Source organism: Eretmochelys imbricata, chromosome 6 (assembly GCF_965152235.1).
Source record: "Eretmochelys imbricata isolate rEreImb1 chromosome 6, rEreImb1.hap1, whole genome shotgun sequence".
Taxonomy (NCBI): domain Eukaryota; kingdom Metazoa; phylum Chordata; order Testudines; family Cheloniidae; genus Eretmochelys; species Eretmochelys imbricata.
In genome coordinates, this window is record NC_135577.1 from 41,808,370 (window position 1) to 41,830,000 (window position 21,631).

Sequence of the window (21,631 nt, forward strand, 5' to 3'; positions counted from 1 at the left end):
AAAGAATCCTTATCTGACATATTAAAGAGTCAACACTTTAAATTTCATTACTGCTTTCTTCACTGTTTGTCATAATTGTGCAAAGATCTGATGGTAAGTTTGAACGGGGAATGCATTCAGCAGAAATCATATTGTCTTTACGGTCATGTTATATACCTAATATCAACCTCAATGCAAGAAGTATGGTGGCTTCAGCTTGAAGCCCACTGAGAAGTAAGTGGCTCAACTTTTTCTTTTTCTTAAAAATAACCTAAAAACCAAAACACTAAACTCTACAATCCATAACAGCTGTTCAGGAAAGGAAAATAACTATCACTTTCATTCTCATAAAGACATCCCAGCCAAATCAACACTAAGGATCGAGAGGAGGTGTGCATGGTGGAGTCAGCAATGGATTATGGCAGTCTGTGAAGAAACAGAGTCCTTCAAGTCAAGAACCCGATACGCCTCCTGTAGTAAAAACTATTTATTGGCAAATAAAGAGAGGCACAATCTAGTGGAATATTTGTATACAAGGTTTGGAGGGTCATATACTAGACACATAAAAGTGAGTATGGAGAGTTTAATGTTATGGCTAAATATTTTTATCCAATACTGCAAACCAAAAATGAGAGATAAGAAGTCTATTTGTGGATCCAGTGGAATGGTATATCATACACACTGTCAAATAGTAACATTATTTTACTCATCTGTTTTACTGGGCAAGCCAAGTCACTGCCATATATTGTTGTAACCAATACAATATTTTGGAAGAAAAGAGAGGAGAAATTTTGCTACATGTTTTTGCCTTAGGTGAACACTTTACATATGTATACTGTAAAACTTATTTCACACAGCATGTTCAGTGAATCAGAAAAACAAACAAAAGAAAAACCATTTAAATCTAGATTTGCAGGTGAATTTCCCTTTTACTTTTATTATTCCAAATACTTTTTTAGTTTCTGTGCTAATCTATTTTAGCACTTGAAATTGATGTAATAAATATATATATATATACATACAGTATTTACCATCTATTTTTAAGTCATATGTTAACTAGAAATTGGCTGTGAATTTTAGTGACATTTTCTGCCTGTGTGTTAAGTCAATGACCTATTAAGTATATTCACAAGCCATTTATATACCTGAGGACTTCACATTTCAGATGGCTATACCGTATGTTTCCTGTTACTTATTTATGTAAAGTGTTAATTTTGTTTAAATTATTTGAATTCAAATATTTAAACTACTTAATACTTTCTAAAGGTACAATTAAGCTTTTGATGAGAATTTCTGCTCACTGTTACATATAATGCAAAAGGACAAATGATGTTTTTGAAATCAATGGTGATTTAAGTATATTGGTATAAAAATGTAGGTGTCTTTTAGCTTTATGAAACTGACAGATCCATTCTGAAACTTTGATTAAAAAAGGATTTGCGTTTTTAGAAATAAAAAAATAAAATTGGCCTATCTTAAAAAAAAAAGCAAGAGAAAAGAAATCCTGATTGTTACCACAAATGAAATAGCTGATGACAAAATAGTAGTCTTTTTGATTTTGATCACAAAAAATAAACTGGTAGTGACAGGATATGATGGATAGATTTGACATCCTGGCAAATCACTGTCATTGATTCAATTATTCTAATTCAGAATAAAAGCTGTATACAGTATGTGTTTATGCTACAGTGGAGTTTTTTAAGTGATTGACATTCATCATATTAGTTAGACAGTTTTAAAAGCTATGTCTTTGTTTTACACACAGTGTTGTCAAGAACAAATAAAGTAAAACCTGGATTGCATAAGAAAAATCAAACCGTTTAATCAACTTTTCAGTTGGAACCTCATCAAAAGACATTAACATTACTATATTGTATTAAAATGTTATTTGGAAAATCAATTTCACTCTAGCCATATTATATCCCATTATAAAGATTTAATTTTGAAACCATAAGATAATCTAAAATCTGGTCTGGAAGTTCCATGGAGGACAATATACCCCCTTTCAAAATGGAAGTCTGCTTCATAAGAAATAATACAAAACAATTTAATTTACAGATCAGCACTGCCTAGTATGCCAAATACAAAGTAATATATAGGAGATGTTTAAAAATATATTTAAAAGTTTTCCATTTGGGTATATATACACACATGCACACACAATATTCATAAGTTCACAAAGAGTATACATGATGGTATGGTAACATGAATTAGTTTTATTTTCTGTTCTGTTTTAGACCAACATTCTGTGATACTCTTCCCCAAGCTCCAATGCACTCTTCTGGTTTTCTAGCATTAATGTAGCTGTCAGTTTGAATTTCAATCTTGAATTATGTCTGTTGACATAATTTCATAGTGCTGACTTCAATTGTTTAGGATTACTGTTTTGAACTACACAAGGAAATCAATTCTTTTTTCAATGTTTAGTAAATTCCACTCAAGTGCATTTTAATACATTTATTAACCCATAAGGCAAACTAATTATCTATAATATATTCTTACTATGGAAAAATTCTTTCTTTATCAATTTAATTCTTGACACAGTAGAACACATATGAAATAGTGCAATGCATTTTTAAATGCATTGTTTAGGTACTCTGTAAAATAATGTCATATCTACTTTTGATTTTGACAATAATGATATTTTCAGATGTACACAATTATTTTTTCAAATAATAATAATTGCTAAATTTGGCTTTAAAATAAGATATGATGATGAATTCCTTAATCTCATTTACTAATGTTCACAAGACTGTCTAATTTATATTTTACATTATAATCAGTGTTTAATACAATCGTGATAAACAGACACATTTAGCTTGTGAAAAACAACACAGTTGGCATTGTTTTGCAAAGCATCTTGAACTTTAAAAATAAAAATAATTTTGATTTTTTATGAGAAGAACATTTTGTACATTTCCAGAATAACAGTGCAATGCAGCATTTTTTTTTAAGGTAACATGTTCTGTAAAAAAGCAAACGAACCACAAATGTCTTCCAAGAAATCAGGATGAGAAAACAAGGCACCATCTTACAGTGTGTATTTTTAAGGACTGCTGGGTCAAATCATTAAGAAAAATATTTTCATAAGTCATTAACAGTCATAATTAGAGTGTCATATAAATCTGAGTGAAACTGCTAAGTAGAAATCACTAGAAGTCCAGGTGCTTCTTGCCTATGGCCATAGCACCACATCCTGAGCTCAGCAGTTTGGTGGATTCTGCCAGATCCTGTTTGCTTGAGCGGCTCACTGTGTCTGACAAGTCTGGAGGCAAATGCAGTCGCTATGGCAGGAGATTTTCAGGAGAGAGTGGGGGAGAGGGAGAGAAAAAGAAAGAGAGAACAGAACAATTGTAATTAAATTTGCTTTAGATAGCATATTTCAAAATGCACTCCTATTCTCTGCTAAGCAATATTTACTCTCACATATCCAATACTTGTTACAACCATTTTTCAAACTGGTATCCACATTGATATGTTTCAAATGATATTTTTGCAAAACACTGTTTGATTAGTTGGGTTTTTTTGCAAACTGGATTAGATTTTCCTCATAAAAATTTCTGAAGTGAAAATCCAAGTTTGTGAAATTGATCTAACTATGTAACTGTGGGCCCAATCCATCATCCCTTAAAGTAAATTGCAATTTTGCTTGAGTATTAACAGCAAGATTGAACCCCGTAATTGATATCTCATTACAATACAAATATTACTATATTTATTCTCTCAAACATTCTACACGAACAAATTATGTATTGTTACTGAGTTTAAAGGCAATAAGCAATATATCATTGATGACAGATATACTTATCACACTGATTATAACATAATATGAGAAGGTAAAGACTTGTCTATCTACTTACTCTGTTGCCAAATCTTGATAATAATACTTTGTATTTCTATGGCATATTCCATCTGCGGTTCTTATAGATTTATACACTAATGCGAGGTAGTACACACTGCATGGGCAGCAGGTGAATGAGCCATTGGGGGAGGCTAGCCCCTGGCCTCTTCCCCCCTGCCCGAAGCCCTGCTCTTTCCCCTTCCCTTCCACCCCCGCTCCCTTGCCAGAGCCCAGAGCATCCCCCGGTCCCCGTGTGCCCCCAGCCCCAGCACGCCGGGTGGGCGGCACAGCCAGAGCACCCTCAACCCCAGCCCTGGAGCACCAGGCAGGCAGCATAGCCAGAACATCCCCAGCGCCGGGCCGGTGGGCCTTCCCCAGCTTCTCCGCCATGGAAGAGCTGGAAAGGAACTGGGAGCAAGCAGGAGGGGGCCTGAGGGTGGAGCATGGGCAGAGCCATGCCAGGCTGTTTGGGGAGGCACAGCCTTCTCCAGCCTATGATACTTACTGCCCACGATGAACTGATAAATCCACTTTACAGATGAGGAAACTGAGGTAGAGAGATTACATGGTTTGTCCACAGTCACACAGTTCTTGTTTAAGAAACCAGGCGCTATTTGTTCTTTCTTTCCTAATTATGTTAAATAAAAACGCTTTAACTCTGGTTCAGAGTTCTTTGAAATGGGATGTATGTGCTAGCTCTGATATTATTACTTAATGTTTGGAAAGCAAGGTGCAATCTAAAACTATGCTGTAGTTTTTCTGCCTATTTTGTGAATTACTGGCTTACTTTGTGGGTGATAATGAACTAGTGAAACAGGTCATAGCCATTCAGAAGAGAGGTAACAGAATAACTTTTACATACATAAGGAAGTGATTTATAAAATTGGTCTTACGAAAGAAGAAAATTCAATAGCAGGCAAAGGCTGACATCTGTGACTGTCCTGTTTAAATTTACAGTTCTCACAACAGCAGGATAGCAATCACAGAGGTTGGTGGATGTTGTCAGACTCCAGAGATTTATGTACATTCATATTCACTGTTTTTCTGAGCTATGTTTTTCTTATATTTAAGTTGTAAGCTTTTAAATATATACATTTTCCCTTTATTCTGTACCGTCTTGACTTTTTTGAAGACTCTCCTTTATAGAAATGTAGGAAAATCAACAGAAAAGCAGCACCAAAAAAAAGAAAATAGTTTTTATTTCAAATCTAAGAATCATGGAAACGTAGGACTGGAACAGACCTAAAGAACTCATCAAGTCCAACCACCTTTGCTGAGGCAGGATCAAGTAAACCTAGACCATCCCTGACAGGTGTTTGTCCAACCTGTTCTTAAAAACCTCCAATGATGGGGATTCTACAATCTCTCTTGGAAACCAGAGCTTATTCCAGAGCTTAACTACCTGTATGATTAGAAAGGTTTTCCTAATACCTAACCTAAATCTCCCTTCTTGCAGATTAAGCCCATTCATTCTTGTCCTACCTTCAGAGGACATGGAGAAGAATTAATCACAATCCTCTTTAGAACAGCCATTGTCGTATTTGAAGATTTATCAGGTCCCCACTCTGTCTTCTTTTCTCAAGACTCAACATGCCCAGTTTTCTTAACCTTTCCTCACAGGTCAGGTTTTCTAAACCTTTTATCATTTTTGTTGCTCTCCTCTAAGCTCTCTTCAATTTGTCCCCATCTTTCCTAAAACATAGCACCCAAAATTAGACACAATACTCCCGGTGAAGCCTCATCAGTGCCGAGTGGAGCGGGGCAATTTCCTCCCATGTCTTACACGTGACATTCCTATTAATACATCCCCAGAATGGTATTAGCCTTTTTTGCAACTGCATCACATTGTTGACTCAATTTCTGATCCACTATAGCCCCCAGATCTTTCTCAAACCAAGTCCCAGAAGCCCGAGTCAGCTGGCAGGGCTGGCCTCCGGTGTCTAGATGCTGTATAGACATACTCTAAGAGCACAGGAGAGACAGTCTCCCTCCTCTCAGTTCAGATGCCCAGATCTAGGACTGGTATGGCCCAAAGCAGTCCAGAATTGCAACTGAAGCATGTGTAGTGTGGACAGAATCTTCAGGGAATTTACCTGCTAAAATTAAAGAAGGGTCTACTAAACATGTGTGAACAGTATTTTTTCAGAGGCTTATGTCTTGGTGTATTTGAGTGGATTTTCACAATGCCAGCAAAAGGCACATCCCTGACACAAAGGCCACTTCCTGCCAAATTTCAAATCCCAGCTTCACAGAATGGGGACAGTAGAACCAGAATTATTTAACATGGGCAAAACAACATATGTTTCCCTAGTCTTGTTCTCAGAAATGCTTGAACTGTTTTGACTGAAATTTTCCAAAATAATGCAGCCAAAGGCAGACACCACGCTTGAAAATTTTCAGCCCAAATCGTTAGTTTGCCAACATTATAAAAAATCCTACATTAAAAAAAAATTATTAAGTTTTAGTCAAGTACTCAAAAGTTAGGAAATTCCAGAATTAAGATTACCCACGCTACATTAATCATGCCCCCTTGTGTCTATATATTATGATACAGTCTTTAATTAAAAAATCACATTCTATTTTTACCCACATGGGTCATCAGCAGTGTTTAAACCAGTACTTTCAGAACTACAATGCAGCCCTCCTCCATCTGGGCTGAGGAAATAATTAGCCATAGTAGGCCATTATCATCTATATGGACCAGACCACTAGAGGGAACATGACACACATTGCCAGTGCCATAACCATTTGTGATACAGAAGTGGAATGGCTGGTGTCAGGATTCTTGGGTTCTACTCCTGGCTCTGGGAGGAGAGTGTGGCCTAGCGATGAAGGCGGTAATTGTAGGCAGCATAGCTAAGGACACAGTTTTGGCACATTCATTTTGAAAGGCGGTACATCTGAGTGTATAAGACTTTTCTTACAGACCAGGTTTCTATTCCCAGCTCTGTCTGAAATGACCTTTCAGTTACCTTATTCGTAAAATGGGGAGAATATTAGATGTGTGCCTCCTAAAGCTGGGATATGAGGATGCAGGACAGGTCTGCACTAGAAATGTTCCATGTTATAGTACATTTGATAAAGGCATGGTTTTTTAAATAACATTTCTATACCAGAAAAAGGCCTTGTGTTGATGCAATTATACTGGCTTTTGCCACTGTTTACTCAGGGAATTGATATAAGCTGCGTCTACACAAGGAGAATTTGCCAGTATAGCTAGGCTTCAGGTAAGGGTGTTGAACTGTACAGAAATATTAACACTAGTCAACAGACACAGTGAGACCAGAATCCCTGCTACAACACCCAATGACTACAATGGGAATAGAAAACACCCAGAATTTCACAGGATTAGGCCCTAAGTGATCAACGGTAGCGTAAATGAGTTGCCCACACTCACACAGTGGACATAACAATTGAACACAAAGATATCTGATCTGAACACACTGAGTACAAACTTCTCTCAGATCTACATTGAGTGAGTCAGTGGCAAAATTAGGAACAGAACCCAAGGGAAGCAGGAGATCTTGGTGAGGGTCTCTAGGTGCTATTATTATACAAATAAATAAATTATAACTGACTTCTATTTATGTGCTCTAACCACCAGAAACATCCTTCTGCAAACCATGGTATATTAACACTTCCTTTATGGAAACAACCAATGAAATCTGATACTCTGTAGTATGAATATTAAAATTTTGGCTCATAACGTTATTTTTTTCAAACTTGAAAAATATCTACTGTAGTTATATATATCATATGTAAAATGTAATTATTTTTCACTGGCTAGTTAAACAATAAAATATTTCAGAAATCATACAGTTTGAAAATATTTGACAAACCTGCATTTAACAGACTTACTTGAGGACTGTAGGGGGATCATATATAGGTGCTAGAAGATTGGTTTTTAGCAATACAATACTACAATATAAATAAAAATAGTAATTCTTGTTCAGATTACTCTGTGATCACCATTATAAATTTTAATATAAGTAATTAATTTTGATATAAAGAAAAAAGACATTGTTAAGCTGTCTGGAGTGGCTGAAGAGTGTGAGTACCAAACTCAGGGCAGACTGTTCAGAAGCAAGGGACAAATCCCAAACTGGTTGTGAATTTTGTACTTAGATTTCACCAACCAAGTATCAAGTGTAAATTCCTCAGGCATCAAAACAGCCTAATCATGAAGTCACAGACAGTCCCCTGGAGTACTCCAGTCTATCTTACCGCATAGACAAGCTTGCCTTTATGATAGATGGTCCGTTACACCAAAAATTACAACAATATTCAGGTAATTCTCAATCCCAAAGGACTTAACCTAGGTCAATTGCCTTTTAGATCTTACACCAAAGACAATGCTTGTATCCAATCCTATAATAAATTAACTAAAGATTTATTAATTAAGAAAAAGAAATGAGAGTTATTTACAAGGTTAAAGTAGGTAAACACATATATACACAAATGAGTTATAGTCTTAGGTTTCAAAAGGTAATAGAAGATTCTATAATAAGAGAGCTCTATATAAACAATGAGGAGTCCGGTGGCACCTTAAAGAGTAACAGATTTATTTGAGCATAAGCTTTCGTGGATAAAATCCCACTTCTTCAGATGCATGCAATTCTTCTTCTTCATGCATCTGAAGAAGTGGGGTTTTTACCCACGAAAGCTTATGCCCAAAAGATCTGTTAGTCTTTAAGGTGCCACCGGACTCCTTGTTGTTTTTGTGGATACACACTAACACGGCTAGCCCTCTGATACTTAGAGCTCTATATGTCCTTCAGGGCTAACTTAGACTAAGCACTGAGGATCTTTTGCTTATGCTTAGTAATCCTTGCCCTCTCAGAGTCCAAGCAGCATAAAGATACAGTGTCTTCTTGTCAGGGCTTTTTTATTCCCTTCCCCCAGGGTTCATGTTGATGGGACGAGTCCACATGCATGTCTCCTCTTCATGGGTCTGCGGAAGGAGCAATCAACAAAGTCTTTTGTCCTCTGATGTTCCACATTGGTTTGTCTGGTATCTATAGACCTTTTGTTGGACAGGAGATAACACCTCCTGTGGCAAACTAGTATTTCACAGTTGATAATACTTCTCTCCTGACTGGTTAAGTAAACACTTAAATATTACCTTATTACATGGGATACAGATATTATAAGTGAGATTAATGCATGCAGCAACTCACAAGCATTTCATAAAGTATAAACACTATTTTAACAATATTAACAGGTGAGCCGGACTGGTTTCCAGCTACGTATTGGTCAGGGTTCAGTTGAGGCCTAGGAGGCTTTGTATGAGCTGGCATATGGTCTGCCAGTTTCACAGGCATAACATGCAAATCACCAAAACTCATCACAAAAGGCGGTGGGTTTGATTTGCTTCTTATTATCCCACCATAAGTTAGGAGTAACGCCATTGAAATTAACAGACTTATTGTACTAATTAACCATTACATTTGGCTATTACCAAGATAGCCAAAATTTTGAAGTTTTTGGCAATAAGACGACAACTTTTTGGCAATAAGATGACAAACCAAACCAACAGTTGTTTTCTTTATTTGGGTCTATGACCCAAAACTTGGACAAAAATAAAATAAATCCCATGACTCACTACACCTCACAATCATTTTCAGACTGTGGAGTTTTGGGTTATGGGAAAAAACAAGTGGAAAGTTTTAGGTGTTGTGAAATAGGATGAAAGGGAGGGGCACTGGCTGCTGGATAAGGAGGAACAATTGAATTCTTTCTCAATTTTTCTCTTTTTGAAAAAGAATTCTTACCATTTTATAAACACAGGCTGAGAAATATCTACTTCCCATTCTTCTTAGATTGTACTTCCTTGTTATCTCCTGTTTCCTCTTCTGCCTCTCCTTTCTCACCTATGGGTTGTTATGTTTTCCCTCTACATCCCTTCTCTGTTATCTCGTTATTAGCGCCTAGGAGCTCTAGCCCCCATTGACTAAGACCCCATTGTGCTAGGCACTGTGTGAACACAAAAAGACAGTCTCTACCCCAAAGAACTTACAATCTAAGTATAAGACAAGAGATAACAGATGGCTACAGACAGACAGATGTGGAGAGTACAAAGAGACAATGAGATTATATTGGTCATTATGGTAGACAGTGGTGTCAGCACACCACCAGTCTAATCGTTGTCAAGTTTTTTGTAGGCATCATGGAAAAAGGGAATTTTAAGATAGGATTTGAAGGACGATAATGAGGTAGCTTTGTGGATGTTTACGGGAGTTCCTCCAAAGCATGAGGGACAACACTGGAGAAAGCATGAAGGTGCTTGTTTGAAAATTTAACATGTGGGCAATGGAGGCTGGCATCATTGGCTCATCAGAGGCGGAAACTGACATCTTGACAGTGAATGAGAGATGACAGGTAGGACGAGGATAGGCCAAGAAGAACCTTTAAAGTGAAGAGAAGCATCTTATGTTTAATACAATAAAGGGGGGGAGCCACTTGAGTAATGCAAATTGACAGGGATAATGATAAAAAAATTATATTTATATAGCGCCTTTCACGCCGAAGGATTTTTAAAAAGTACACACACACATGCTGTAGGAATCATCTTATGTGTCACATAAATCCCTTAACCTCTGAGCTGAAGCATGGTAACCATTTAATTACACAGGAATATTACAAAACAATAGAGAGCAGGATGTGAAGAATATTGTGTGAAATTCAAACCATGGTAGAATGTCAGAGAGGTACAATGACCAACCTGGAGTTTGCCAGGCACTCTGGGGCTAACACTTCCACTCTGGCAAAAAAATTCCATGGATCTTTAATTTGCACAAGTGATCAATACTTCCACTTTATAGCTTATCTGAAACATGACACCTCCAGAGGTAGAGCCCTCTCCTAATATTATGTATGAGACATTGGTTCTGTATCAACTCAGAGGTAACCTACTGAATCAGCAACACCCCTTCCTGTGCCACCTGGAATTCCCTGTGAGGTACCGTCTCCATGGCCCTGATCTGCAATGATCTCTGTATAGGCAGACCCCCAAGCCCACGCAGAGCCCCATTAATATTGACCACATCCAACTCTGCACATCAGGTTTAAGCATGCGGTGATATGGCTATGGGTTAAGAGACCAGCTACTATGCTCTGGGGTGAAATCCCAACCCTATTGAAATTAAGGTGAGTTTTGCCATTGACTTCAATGGGGCCAGGATTTTAACCCCATTCTGCACCGCAGACTGCAAAACAAAACATATCCAAGTGTTTAGTAAGTTTCACTTTTGCAGTTCCACAGAAAGGAGCTACATAGGATCACAGGCAGGTCAAACTTGCAGGCAGGGTAGATGTGGAATAGGAAACATTGGGCTCTTTGTAGGATGACTAGGTAGATCAATGTAGATATAATTTACATGGAGCTATAAATCAAAAATCAAAGCATAGATGAACAGTGAAGTTTCACTGATGTTTAGTTAGCACACAATAATTTCTAAGGCACACTGTCAATTTGAATTTTTTGAAAGCCACTAATTATTAAAAATTCTAGTTTCTGATACAGCATCCTTTAAATAGTATGGCCACAATTCTTCTCTTTCAAATTATATTTCATAATTGTTTTCCACTTCCCTGCCAATGTTTATAAGGATATTTTCATCAAGGGAGAGTGGATGGATCCAAAAGCAACACTGTCAAATGTACTCAAGTCTGCCGTGTGCACTCTTGTCTGCCCACTAGCCTCTTTAACAGCAGCACTGAGGTAAGGCTTCACAACTTCTACATTTTGCCCTGGGACCCAGAAGGAAGTGCCAGGGAGAGAACAATGTTCCTTACTACTTCCGCCTCTCACACAGGCTTCCGTTGCTCCCCAGCTCAATAACCTTGCATAACATTTTTTTAAAAAATCACAGATTCAAGAATTATTTAACGGATAAGAAACTTTCAAGTCTGCACTTCTGCCTCAGATGGTCAGCATGACTCATACCTTACTTTTCTCTGACCATGATGAATGAATGAATATTCTAGCTATTTCTTAACAGAGGTGAACGGAGGAGCGGAGTAACAATGATTACATTCTGTGAGGAGCACACATTGGCTGGCTGAAATGGCAAGGTGCAATGACTGTCTGCAAAATATATATGATCAGAAAGTACCACAAAACTGCCCTCATTCCTATACAGAGATCTGCAGCATGAGAAGCAGGTCATAGTCACTTCATGCTTGGAGCTGCATGGGGTCATCCTATACACTTAAACATCTTTTAAATTTTTTTAAAATTAAAAATTCAAAAACAAATCTGTTGGTGACTAAGGAGGTGAAAAAACCCCCCCTCAACCCTCTCATCCAACAATACACAGAGTCAATCTGGAGAAAAGTGCATGCTCAGCAAAATATTCCTTCCTGGACTCTAAAAGAGAAATGGACTGCTTCAAGCACAACATTAATACCATTTAAATGTATTAAATCCCATACAGTCACCTGATTTTTCATAACACACATTCATACTACTTGACTCCACTACCAAGTGGGATTGAATTCCATCTGCTTACCACTCTTTGTAAAAACAATACATCCTATTACATGTATCCCCTCTAATTTTATACCTTTGCTCCCCAGTTCTAGTATATCCAACATCCTCAATTAGATTATCAAGCTCAATATTTTAACAACCCTTACTGCTTTAATTACTTCAGTCATGTCACCTCTTAATGTATTTCAAGACTAAATAATTCTAATTTGCTCAATATCTTTTAAATCATTATTAATTATAACATTTAAAAATATATATATAGTATAACAATACAATACCTCTGACTAATGTGTTTGGAAATATTTTATAGTGGGGGCTGTGCTACTCAGTAACATTTGGCATATCTTCACTTAAATGAAAAATGTAGCATTCCAGTTTTTGGCTGCAGTTTGCCAAAAGCCATTGTATGTCATTGGTTTATGGACTAAAGAGCTCCTGAATGAAGTTTACATGATGTTCTGATGTGCTGTATTTTGCATTTCTAACTGGTGTAGCTAAAGAATAGATAAAAAATCCATAATAGCTACACATCTCAGGAGCACATTATTTCCTACCACAGTCAATAATCTATACTTATTGACTTACCACCAAATCCATCTCTCTCTTAGCAAGTGCAACAAACAATTTATTGTTTTTTTGTTTGCCAAACTGTATCAGCATCTCTGGCTTTAACACAGAATACATGCAGATGAGGATTTACATTTTCTCCAGGACAGCAGAGTTTGGTTCATACAAAGATTTGATATGGAAGCTGCTGTCAACCTTCCTCTTAAGTTGTTACAATGTCAAGATTTAGTAGAGTTTTACAAAGATTTTTACAAAGATTAATTAACAAGATACATCATAACAGTTCCTTTTAAGTCAACATACTATGTCAGTGCAATGTCTGTTGCCAAGTTGTCCGTGTGTACTTAGACTACAATGCATATGTACATTGTTGAGCATTTAATTATATTTATATAGGATAAGGTCCACAAAGAAGTAACATAGCACTGATCTGGACATATTGTTAAAAAGTAAGATTTACAACAATTTACATTCAAATCTCACAATATCACCCGAAATGAGATGTAAAGCATTGACAATACCACACAGATTAAGAACACCTACTTAAAGCTAATGATGAACTGCGTTTATTTTTAATGACAAAAGAGTAACATCATGCAAGAAATTCCAAGCTCACACTGCACTAATTATGAGTCATGTCATCATACTCAGGCCCCATCAAGACTACAACTATAGCTTAGCCCTGGGGCCCAGTAACAACACAGCTGTCTCTTGACCTACTTACACATAGTTATTAGTGTGGACAGTACTTAGTCATATCCCTATAAAGGGGCTAAAGCTGTGAATAGGCCTGGCTTTTAACTCAATTCTGGGACCCTGTTATGTCCTGTCCACATTACAAGTTTTAATATTATTTTAACTAGGTTAGGGAGCATTCATGTTGTAATCAGGAGCCCTGACTCACTTATAGTTGTTGTGCAGATAACCTTTTTACTATTCAGGTAGCTGTAACTGATTATACAAATGATTATACACAGCAGTTCTAGCATATAAATAAATAACTTTTTTTGAGAAGCAGCATAATCTGAACAGCCATAATGAATTATTGTTAATATCAGCTGTTAAGAGAGAATATTTCCCCTGAGAATAGTTGATAGACATATCTTTACCTACATATCATAGTCCACCTTGTTAATGGCATACTGTTAATATGAAAATATTTTTTTTAAAAAAAAGTTACCTGTATAATTAACAACACTTTAGACTATTAAAATTAAAGGATTTAAAAAAATTATTTAGTTTTCACCATTTGTGGTGCTTCACACAGACTATACAATGAAAATAAGTCATTTTCACTTTCGTTACTAGGACATTGCAGTCCTGGTTTAGGTTTAAATAATGACAACCTCCCCCCCCCACACACACACACAAAAACCCCCATTTAATAGACATTAAAAAAATATTCATGACAACATTTTCTTTCATAATAGGTTTTTAAAATCTTTTTAAGGTTTTTTTTGTAAAACTTATGAACTTTGATTATAGTATTTGACTCTTTACTTAAGCTTTGCAGAGTATATGCTTTAGGGATAAGATAAGATCATACATGAAACATTTAACATTTAAATTCAAGCTGTGTTGGATTAGTCAGATAAATCACATGGTATTGTTTCTACTTTCTGACCAGATGAGTATGCAAATATTTAAGTGTGACTACCAATGTGGCAATTTAAAAGTTGATTTATTCAAATATTGGCTTATACGACTCTGAAAATCTTTCTGAGAGCATTTGTATCAATTAAATCCAATTGTTTGTGTGTTTGTGGAAAATGAACCCTGAAGCAAGATGGCTGAAGAGAATTCATTAAAAAAATTAAGCACTCCCCTACAATATGGAGGGGTTGGGAATAGCAAGCACACAAATGACTATGCTGGTTCTATGCCAGTTGGGGATTGCCTCATGCCAGAAGAATCTTCAGCTACCCATTTAGGGCCTGATTCAAAACCCACTGAAATAAATGCGAGTCTTTCAACAAAGATCAGGGCCTTATTGTGCTAGGAACTGTACAAATACATAGTAAAATTCAGTCCCTGTCCTGAAGAGCTTACAATCTAAATAAACAAAGGAAGAAAAAGGTACAACATACGTGCAGAGCGAAAAATGTCATCATTTGCAAGTCTCATGTTAGAGCCACAAGTTTTTTGTTTACTTATTCTTAACGTTTTTTCATTGAGTTTTTGTTAGGAGAGAATTAGCTAATCAAAAAGACAAAAACAGGCACACTGAAGGGCGGGAAGTAAATGGAAAAGAGGAGGGGAAAAGAGGGAGTGAAGGAAGGATGGAGGGTAATAGTTAACCTGAAGTGAAAAGACTAAGGCCTTGTCTGCACTACACAGTTTTGTCGACAAAAAGTCAGCTTTTGTTGACAAAACAGTGGAGGTGTACACATTGAAATGTTCCTCCCTCCGATGCAACTCCCCTGGTATGCTGACATAATAAAACCACCTAGATGAGCAGCATAGAGCTTTTTGCGATGTAGTTAGAGCGACGCAGTGTCAGTATAGATACTTCACTTAGTTATGTTGCCCTAATTGGCCTCCAGGAAGTGTCCCGCAATGCCCATCATGATCACTCTGGTCAGCAGTTTGAAGTCTGCTGCCTGAAGGTGCACAGTTATGCGCCTCTCTCCTATTTAAAGGCCCAGGAATTTTTGAAAATCCTCTTCCTGTTTGCTCGGCATGCACAGACCATACAGCATCTTCCCATCTGACCATGCCGGCTTTATGAAGTAGATGCTCTCCCGGGTGGAGCACACCAGAGCTGTTGGATCTGCTGAGTATATGGGGAGAGGAGGCTGTGCAGTCACAGCTTTGCACCAGCCATCGGAATTTTGATACCTATGGGCTGATTGCTGGTGGTGTGCAGCAGAAGGGGCATGGAAGGGACATGCAGCAGTGCCGTCCTAAAATCAAGGAGTTGAGGCAGGAATACCAGAAGGCAAGGAAGACCAATTGTCACTCTGGTGCAGCACTGAAAACATGCTGCTTCTATAAGGATCTACATGTCATCCTTGGTGGCAACCCAACCTCCACCGCCAAGAACCCCATGGATACTTCCGGGGGACTTGGATGCAGTGGCCAGTGTACTCAACCCCGACGAGGAAGTGGTGGACGAGGTAGTGGAACTGAAGGACGATGTGGAGCACATTGCAGAGTCATCTGGTTGTGCAGCGAATCAGGACCTCTTTTCCATTCCAGAGAGGTCTAGCTAGTCATAGAATCATAGAAGATTAGGGTTGGAAAAGACCTCAGGAGGCCAACTAGTCCAACCCTCTGCTCAAAGCAGGACGAACCCCAACTAAATCCCAGCACTCCAGCTCTGGCATGCAGAATGGAGGAGAGGAGAGTTCCGGTAAGTGCTCATTTTGCTTTGATACTGCATGGTGAGAGGAGACTGAGATCTCATGTACTTTGTTAGAGGATGGATAAGGGGCAGAAATTTACAACAGAGCCTGTCCATCTGTGCTGCGGGTACATGGCGGAAAAGTTTGTTAATGTATATGGGGATGTCCTGGGAATCCTCCATAGAGATTCTAGGAAACTTTCCTGTAGGTATTCTGCAATTCTCTCCCAAATGTCCGTTGGGAGAGCTGCCTTGTTTCTCCCCCTGCTGTAGAAAACTTTGCCACACCACTTGGCAATTGATTCTGAAGGGACCAGTGTGGCACATAGGCAAGTGGCATATGGAGCTGGTCTGAAGTCACACGCATGCAGGAGATGAACACTTTCATCCTGGGTTACCATTAGGAGTGAGATATCAGGTTTTATTACCCTAGCCTGTTGAAAAGGGCACCAATATTCAGAATAGGGCCCTAGCCGCTTATAGTAACCCCCTTCACAAACCACCCCTTGCCCCCTCCACCACGAACTCACCATAAGTGGGACTTGCGCTGACCTGAGTGTTAGCCAAGGGACAGCGAGAAAGAGGTGTATGTAACCTTTGTGATTCACGGCTGTGAGCGCACTCACAATACCATTTCTGTTCACTGTTTCTTTGGCTTCTGCAGATGGGCCCTTGACAACCCACTTCTCCACGATGGCGGAGTGCCTCCATCAGATAAGGTGGTAACCCAGGAGGAATAAGGAGGATATGTTTTATGAAGTGCTGCAGTCAACAGATACAGTGCATAGCAAAAAAAGAGTGCGGAGGGAGACAATCAACAAAACACTCAGGCTCAATAGCCTGGAAAGGAGTGGATGATAAAGCTCCTAGAGGGCCAGGCAGAGATGTTGAAGTCCCTCATTAGCCTGCAATCCGAGCACATCTGTGCCTGACTCCCCCTCCAGCAACTGCAGAACTCTGGTCCATGCCCTCCCAAAACTCCCCCACCAGATTCCTCACGTGTTCCTAGTCCCTTACAGTAACCCAGGCACTCCATGCCTAGGGACTGGTTTTCCAATGAATGCTAGAATTACACCCACCTGTGAGAGCCCCAACCGCAAGACTGTTCCTCATTTTCAAGTCCCCTGTTTGACTCAAAGTTTGTGTTTTATTCCGTTATTAAACTTGAGTCTTTCAAATAAACTGAGTCTTTATCTATGACATACTTAAATCGCTCAGTTCTAAAACTGAAACATAGTAAGAATAATTGCAATTAACGCTCATGAAGCAAACACTATAGGTGTAACTCATGGTGGCAAGTATACATTGCCTGGATGAATGAATCACATATAAACACATTACTGGGAATCATTGTCAAAATGCTCCTTCAAAGCCTCCCTGATTCAAATAGCTTCTTGCTGCACCCCTCTAATAGCTCTTGTATCTGGCTGCTCAAAAGCAGCAGCCCGCTGATCAGCCTCAGTGGTCCACCCCTGGGGAAACTTATCCCCCTTCGATTGGCAAATATTATGGAGAGTAGTGCAGGCTGCAGTGACCATCAGAATATTTTCCTCACTGATGCCTAACCAGCCAAAAAGACAGCGCCAGTGACCTTTTAATCGGGCAAAGGCACAATCAATGGTCATTTGGCACCTGCTGAGCTTGTTGTTGAAGTGCTCCTTGCTGCTGTCTAGGTTCCTGATTGTAAGATTTCATGAGCAAGGGGTATGTGGTGTCTCCAAGGATCACTGTGGGCATTTGCAGATCCCCCATTAGAATCTTATGGTCTGGAAAGAAAGTCCCAGTGTGCAGCTTTCTATACAGTCCAGTGTTCCAAAAGATGCTTGCATCAGGCACCTTTCCTTACCGCCCCACATTGATGTCAGTGAAACAGCCCCGGTGATCCACCAGCGCCTACAGGATTATGGAGAAGCAGCCCTTTCGGTTGATGTACTCCATTGCCAGGTGGTTGGGGGCCAAAATTGGGATATGTGTTCCATCCACTGTCCCACTGCAGTTTGGGAATCCCACTGCCTCAAAGGCATCAATTATTTCCTGCACATTACCGAGAGTCACAGTCCTTCATAGAAAGAGGTGATTAATGGCCCTCCACACTTGCATCACCACAGCCCACATGGTTGATTTTTCCAACCCCAAACTGATTTGTGACTGACCGGTAGCAGTCTGGAGTTGCCTGATGTCACACACTTATTGCCACTCACTTTTCCACAGTGCGGGCAGTTCCACAGTGCTGGGGCAAGCTCAACATACAATTCCAGGAAGGTGGTTTTGCGCATCCAAAAGTTGCAGCCACTGATCGACATCCCATACATGCATAACGGTGGGATCCCACCACTCAGTGCTTGTTTCCTGAGCCCAGTACCAATTGTCCACTGTAGCAAGCTGTTCTGTGAATGCCAACAGCAACCTTGTCGTGATTTCACTATGACTCTCCAAAAGAATGCACCAACTCTGTGACTCCACCAGATCTTCTTCTTCAGGATTCCACACCCGTATCTGTCTTTGATTTTGTTGCAGGACTCCGACTCTGATCCATCTACAGTATTCTTAGAGCCGTTTAGTCCAAATTGTATATGCTATGGAACACAATACACTCTTGGTTCCACAATAAGTAGATTTTGAATTAAGGAACAGGTAGTCCAGTGTCAGAGGTGCTGGGCCTGATTACTCTGCAAGGCAAGGATGACCTTGGGTCTCCCTGATGGAAAGGAGATGTTGAAAGAAGAGCCTCCAGCCTCCCCACCAAATCTATATGCATACATACAAAGCTATACATGTAGAAAGGACAAGGAAAGAAAATCTTAGCCCTACAAAGACATACGATTTAGACCCAAGAAGAATAACTTATTGAGAGCTGCAAAAAGTTTCAGATAAGTTGGATATGCATCTGAACATTTGAGGACTTATCCAAAGCAAACCTTTGAAGTTTCTGGTCACTTATTAAACTTGTGTCTCAGTTTAAGTATTACTTTGCTACACTACAGAAAACTCTCAGATATACATTTACAAAACCAAAATGAAATGTTTTATTTTATATGGGGAACACAAATATAGTGCATAAAGCCAGTAAAACTGCTTTTTGCCCATGGCTAAAACTATCCAGATAGATTTCAACAATTTTTTCCCTACAAAAGGCTCCACTCTAAGACTGATAACTTGCATTGCCAAGTTGCAGCTTCAAGTGAATTTTAATGCCTGAGTTACCAACTCAGAAAGACAGGGTTTATAATAGAAATACCAACAAACTCCTAACTTTAACAGTGCTGCTAGCTATCCCTTTCGTACACACACACAGTCTCCATATAATTTCAAATATTTTGTTTATATGGATCCTATGCAGTTTAATTTTAGAAAAAAGGTGCTTTCTTTGCAGGGAAAAGGAGGGAGGGGTTCTGAAAATTTGGCAATAGCCCAGATATAGACTGTTCCAGTGTTGCTTCAACAGATTTTTTTCAGGGCCTAAGTATGTTGATAGTTTTGGTCCAGGCTTTTATTATAAAAATGCGCCACTTTTCATACATGTATACAAGCACATACATTATATATATGCACACATAAATCCATATATATATATATCCATCTACACATATGTACAGCCATAAGAAAATGAGAGTGTATTCATATGTGAACTACTACTAATAGCATAATGGCCAATGTGTTTGCCTACATAATCCCTCCAATGTATGCAGTTCATTGCTCTATAAAGCATTGAGACACAGTGTATGAACTATATTGTATAAATGCCAGTGTAAAACACACATACATGTCCCTGTATAAATCTATTTTTGGAGACCAGTATTTATAGGTTTTGCAAGTTGCTGGTTATGAAGGAGGAATTTTTAATGGGGCTAAATTTAAGTGTTAGCTGGGGGGTATTGTTGTCTTATATTGGGAGCAGCCTTATGCTCAATAGTTCTATTTACTTTTTCAGGCTAGCCAGAATTAGAAAATTCCCATTGCTAGGCAGCCTAGCACATCTGTGAAGCATTTCTGGGCATTCAGAACTGAAGCATGTGCTGCCCAAAAGGAGGATTCATTACAGTATGTTATTTAGCCCTCAAACCCCCTTCCCCAAAACAGTGCAAATTCTTTAGTAGGAGGAAATCATCCTTATCTTAAGCAGAAACATTTACATGACCAGAACACAACAATTAGCACATTTGTAAAGCTCCAGGGATAGGAACAATTTAATAGTTTTTGAAGCAGACTAATTTTCTGGAGCTTTTAATCTTATTTTATTTTGTTTTGCATGCATGGACAAGTTCTTCTTTGCTACAAGTATTTTCTATGCCTTCCTGGCAGGATTATTCTGAGTAGAAAAATAAATAATTTCATTACTTAATGTTTCAAAGTACTATTGTGGTGAAAGTGCTACATAAGTGAAAATATTGAGTTCTTTAAAAAATATGTATTGCCGATATATTGAACATATTGCTTTCTGAACTTCTGTATATTTATAATCAAAGACAGCCAAATAGAATTGCCCATTTTATCTATATTTGCACCAGCTCAATTCATGACCTAAATATCTCAGACATGCACTAGTGGTTTTCTTCACTTTTCGTGCATCAAACTAAGACAAATGTCACATAAGACAGGAAAAATACCTGTATAATTTCCTTCCTTTACTAAAGATCAGTGTTGATAAACATAGGTACCATATATATATATATATATAATCTATATCTATCTATATATATATATATCAGCTCTTAAATCTCTTAAATGAGGCTACAGAAGTCATGTCATTCATATTCTAACATCTCATCTGCTCAATAGGAACCAGTACACAGTCTACTATCTAAATCTTCTGTGAGCAAAGTCTTTTACAGTGTTACCTTAGACTTCAACAGTTACTGAAAAGTAATTTAAAACCCCCAATACGTCGATCAACTGTATAGTTCTGAAAGCATGCTGTGTCATAGTTTTGCATCACTCCTGTTTATGTAATCCTCAGTGTAAAAATCACATTGGTGATCAAGCAGTCATGCTGAAGTCCCTTTGGCAAACTAGTACAGCAAAACAATTCTGCACAGAAAGAAGAACTACTGGGTAAGGGCTAAAGGACAGGCCACACTAATTCAGAACTGTAACTTTTCTTTCTAAGTGATTTTGTATTTAAGACTTGATTGGTAAAGTGATTTCAGTGCTACCTCAATATGGAAATTCTACTTTAAAATCCTGAGTTAAATATGATGATAGGAAATTGATAATAATTCAAAAATACCAGACTAAAGCAAAACTTTAAAGAATGATTAGGGAAAGAAGTCTATTGCCTGGATGTTTTGGGGCTTTACCATTTGAAAAGATTTCTACAGATAAGATCAGCAAGAGAAAACTATTTCTTAATGAAACTCAGCTGTATTTCAAGCCTCAGGTATTTTCTTTTACAGGTTTTTAAAATGTATTT

General features: G+C 38.3%; 1 protein-coding gene across 3 annotated transcripts in view; it reads right to left on the reverse strand.

Moving 5' to 3' along the window:
- Window positions 1-450: 450 nt before the first annotated feature.
- Window positions 451-21,631, reverse strand: part of ELP4 (elongator acetyltransferase complex subunit 4) — a 262,283-nt gene continuing 241,102 nt past the window's right edge. For all 3 annotated transcript variants that reach the window (XM_077818467.1, XM_077818470.1, XM_077818468.1), the window contains one exon: window positions 451-3,263. In XM_077818467.1, coding sequence (XP_077674593.1) covers window positions 3,132-3,263 — 132 coding nt within the window. In that variant the 3' untranslated portion in view covers window positions 451-3,131. The remainder of the gene's footprint in view (window positions 3,264-21,631) is intronic.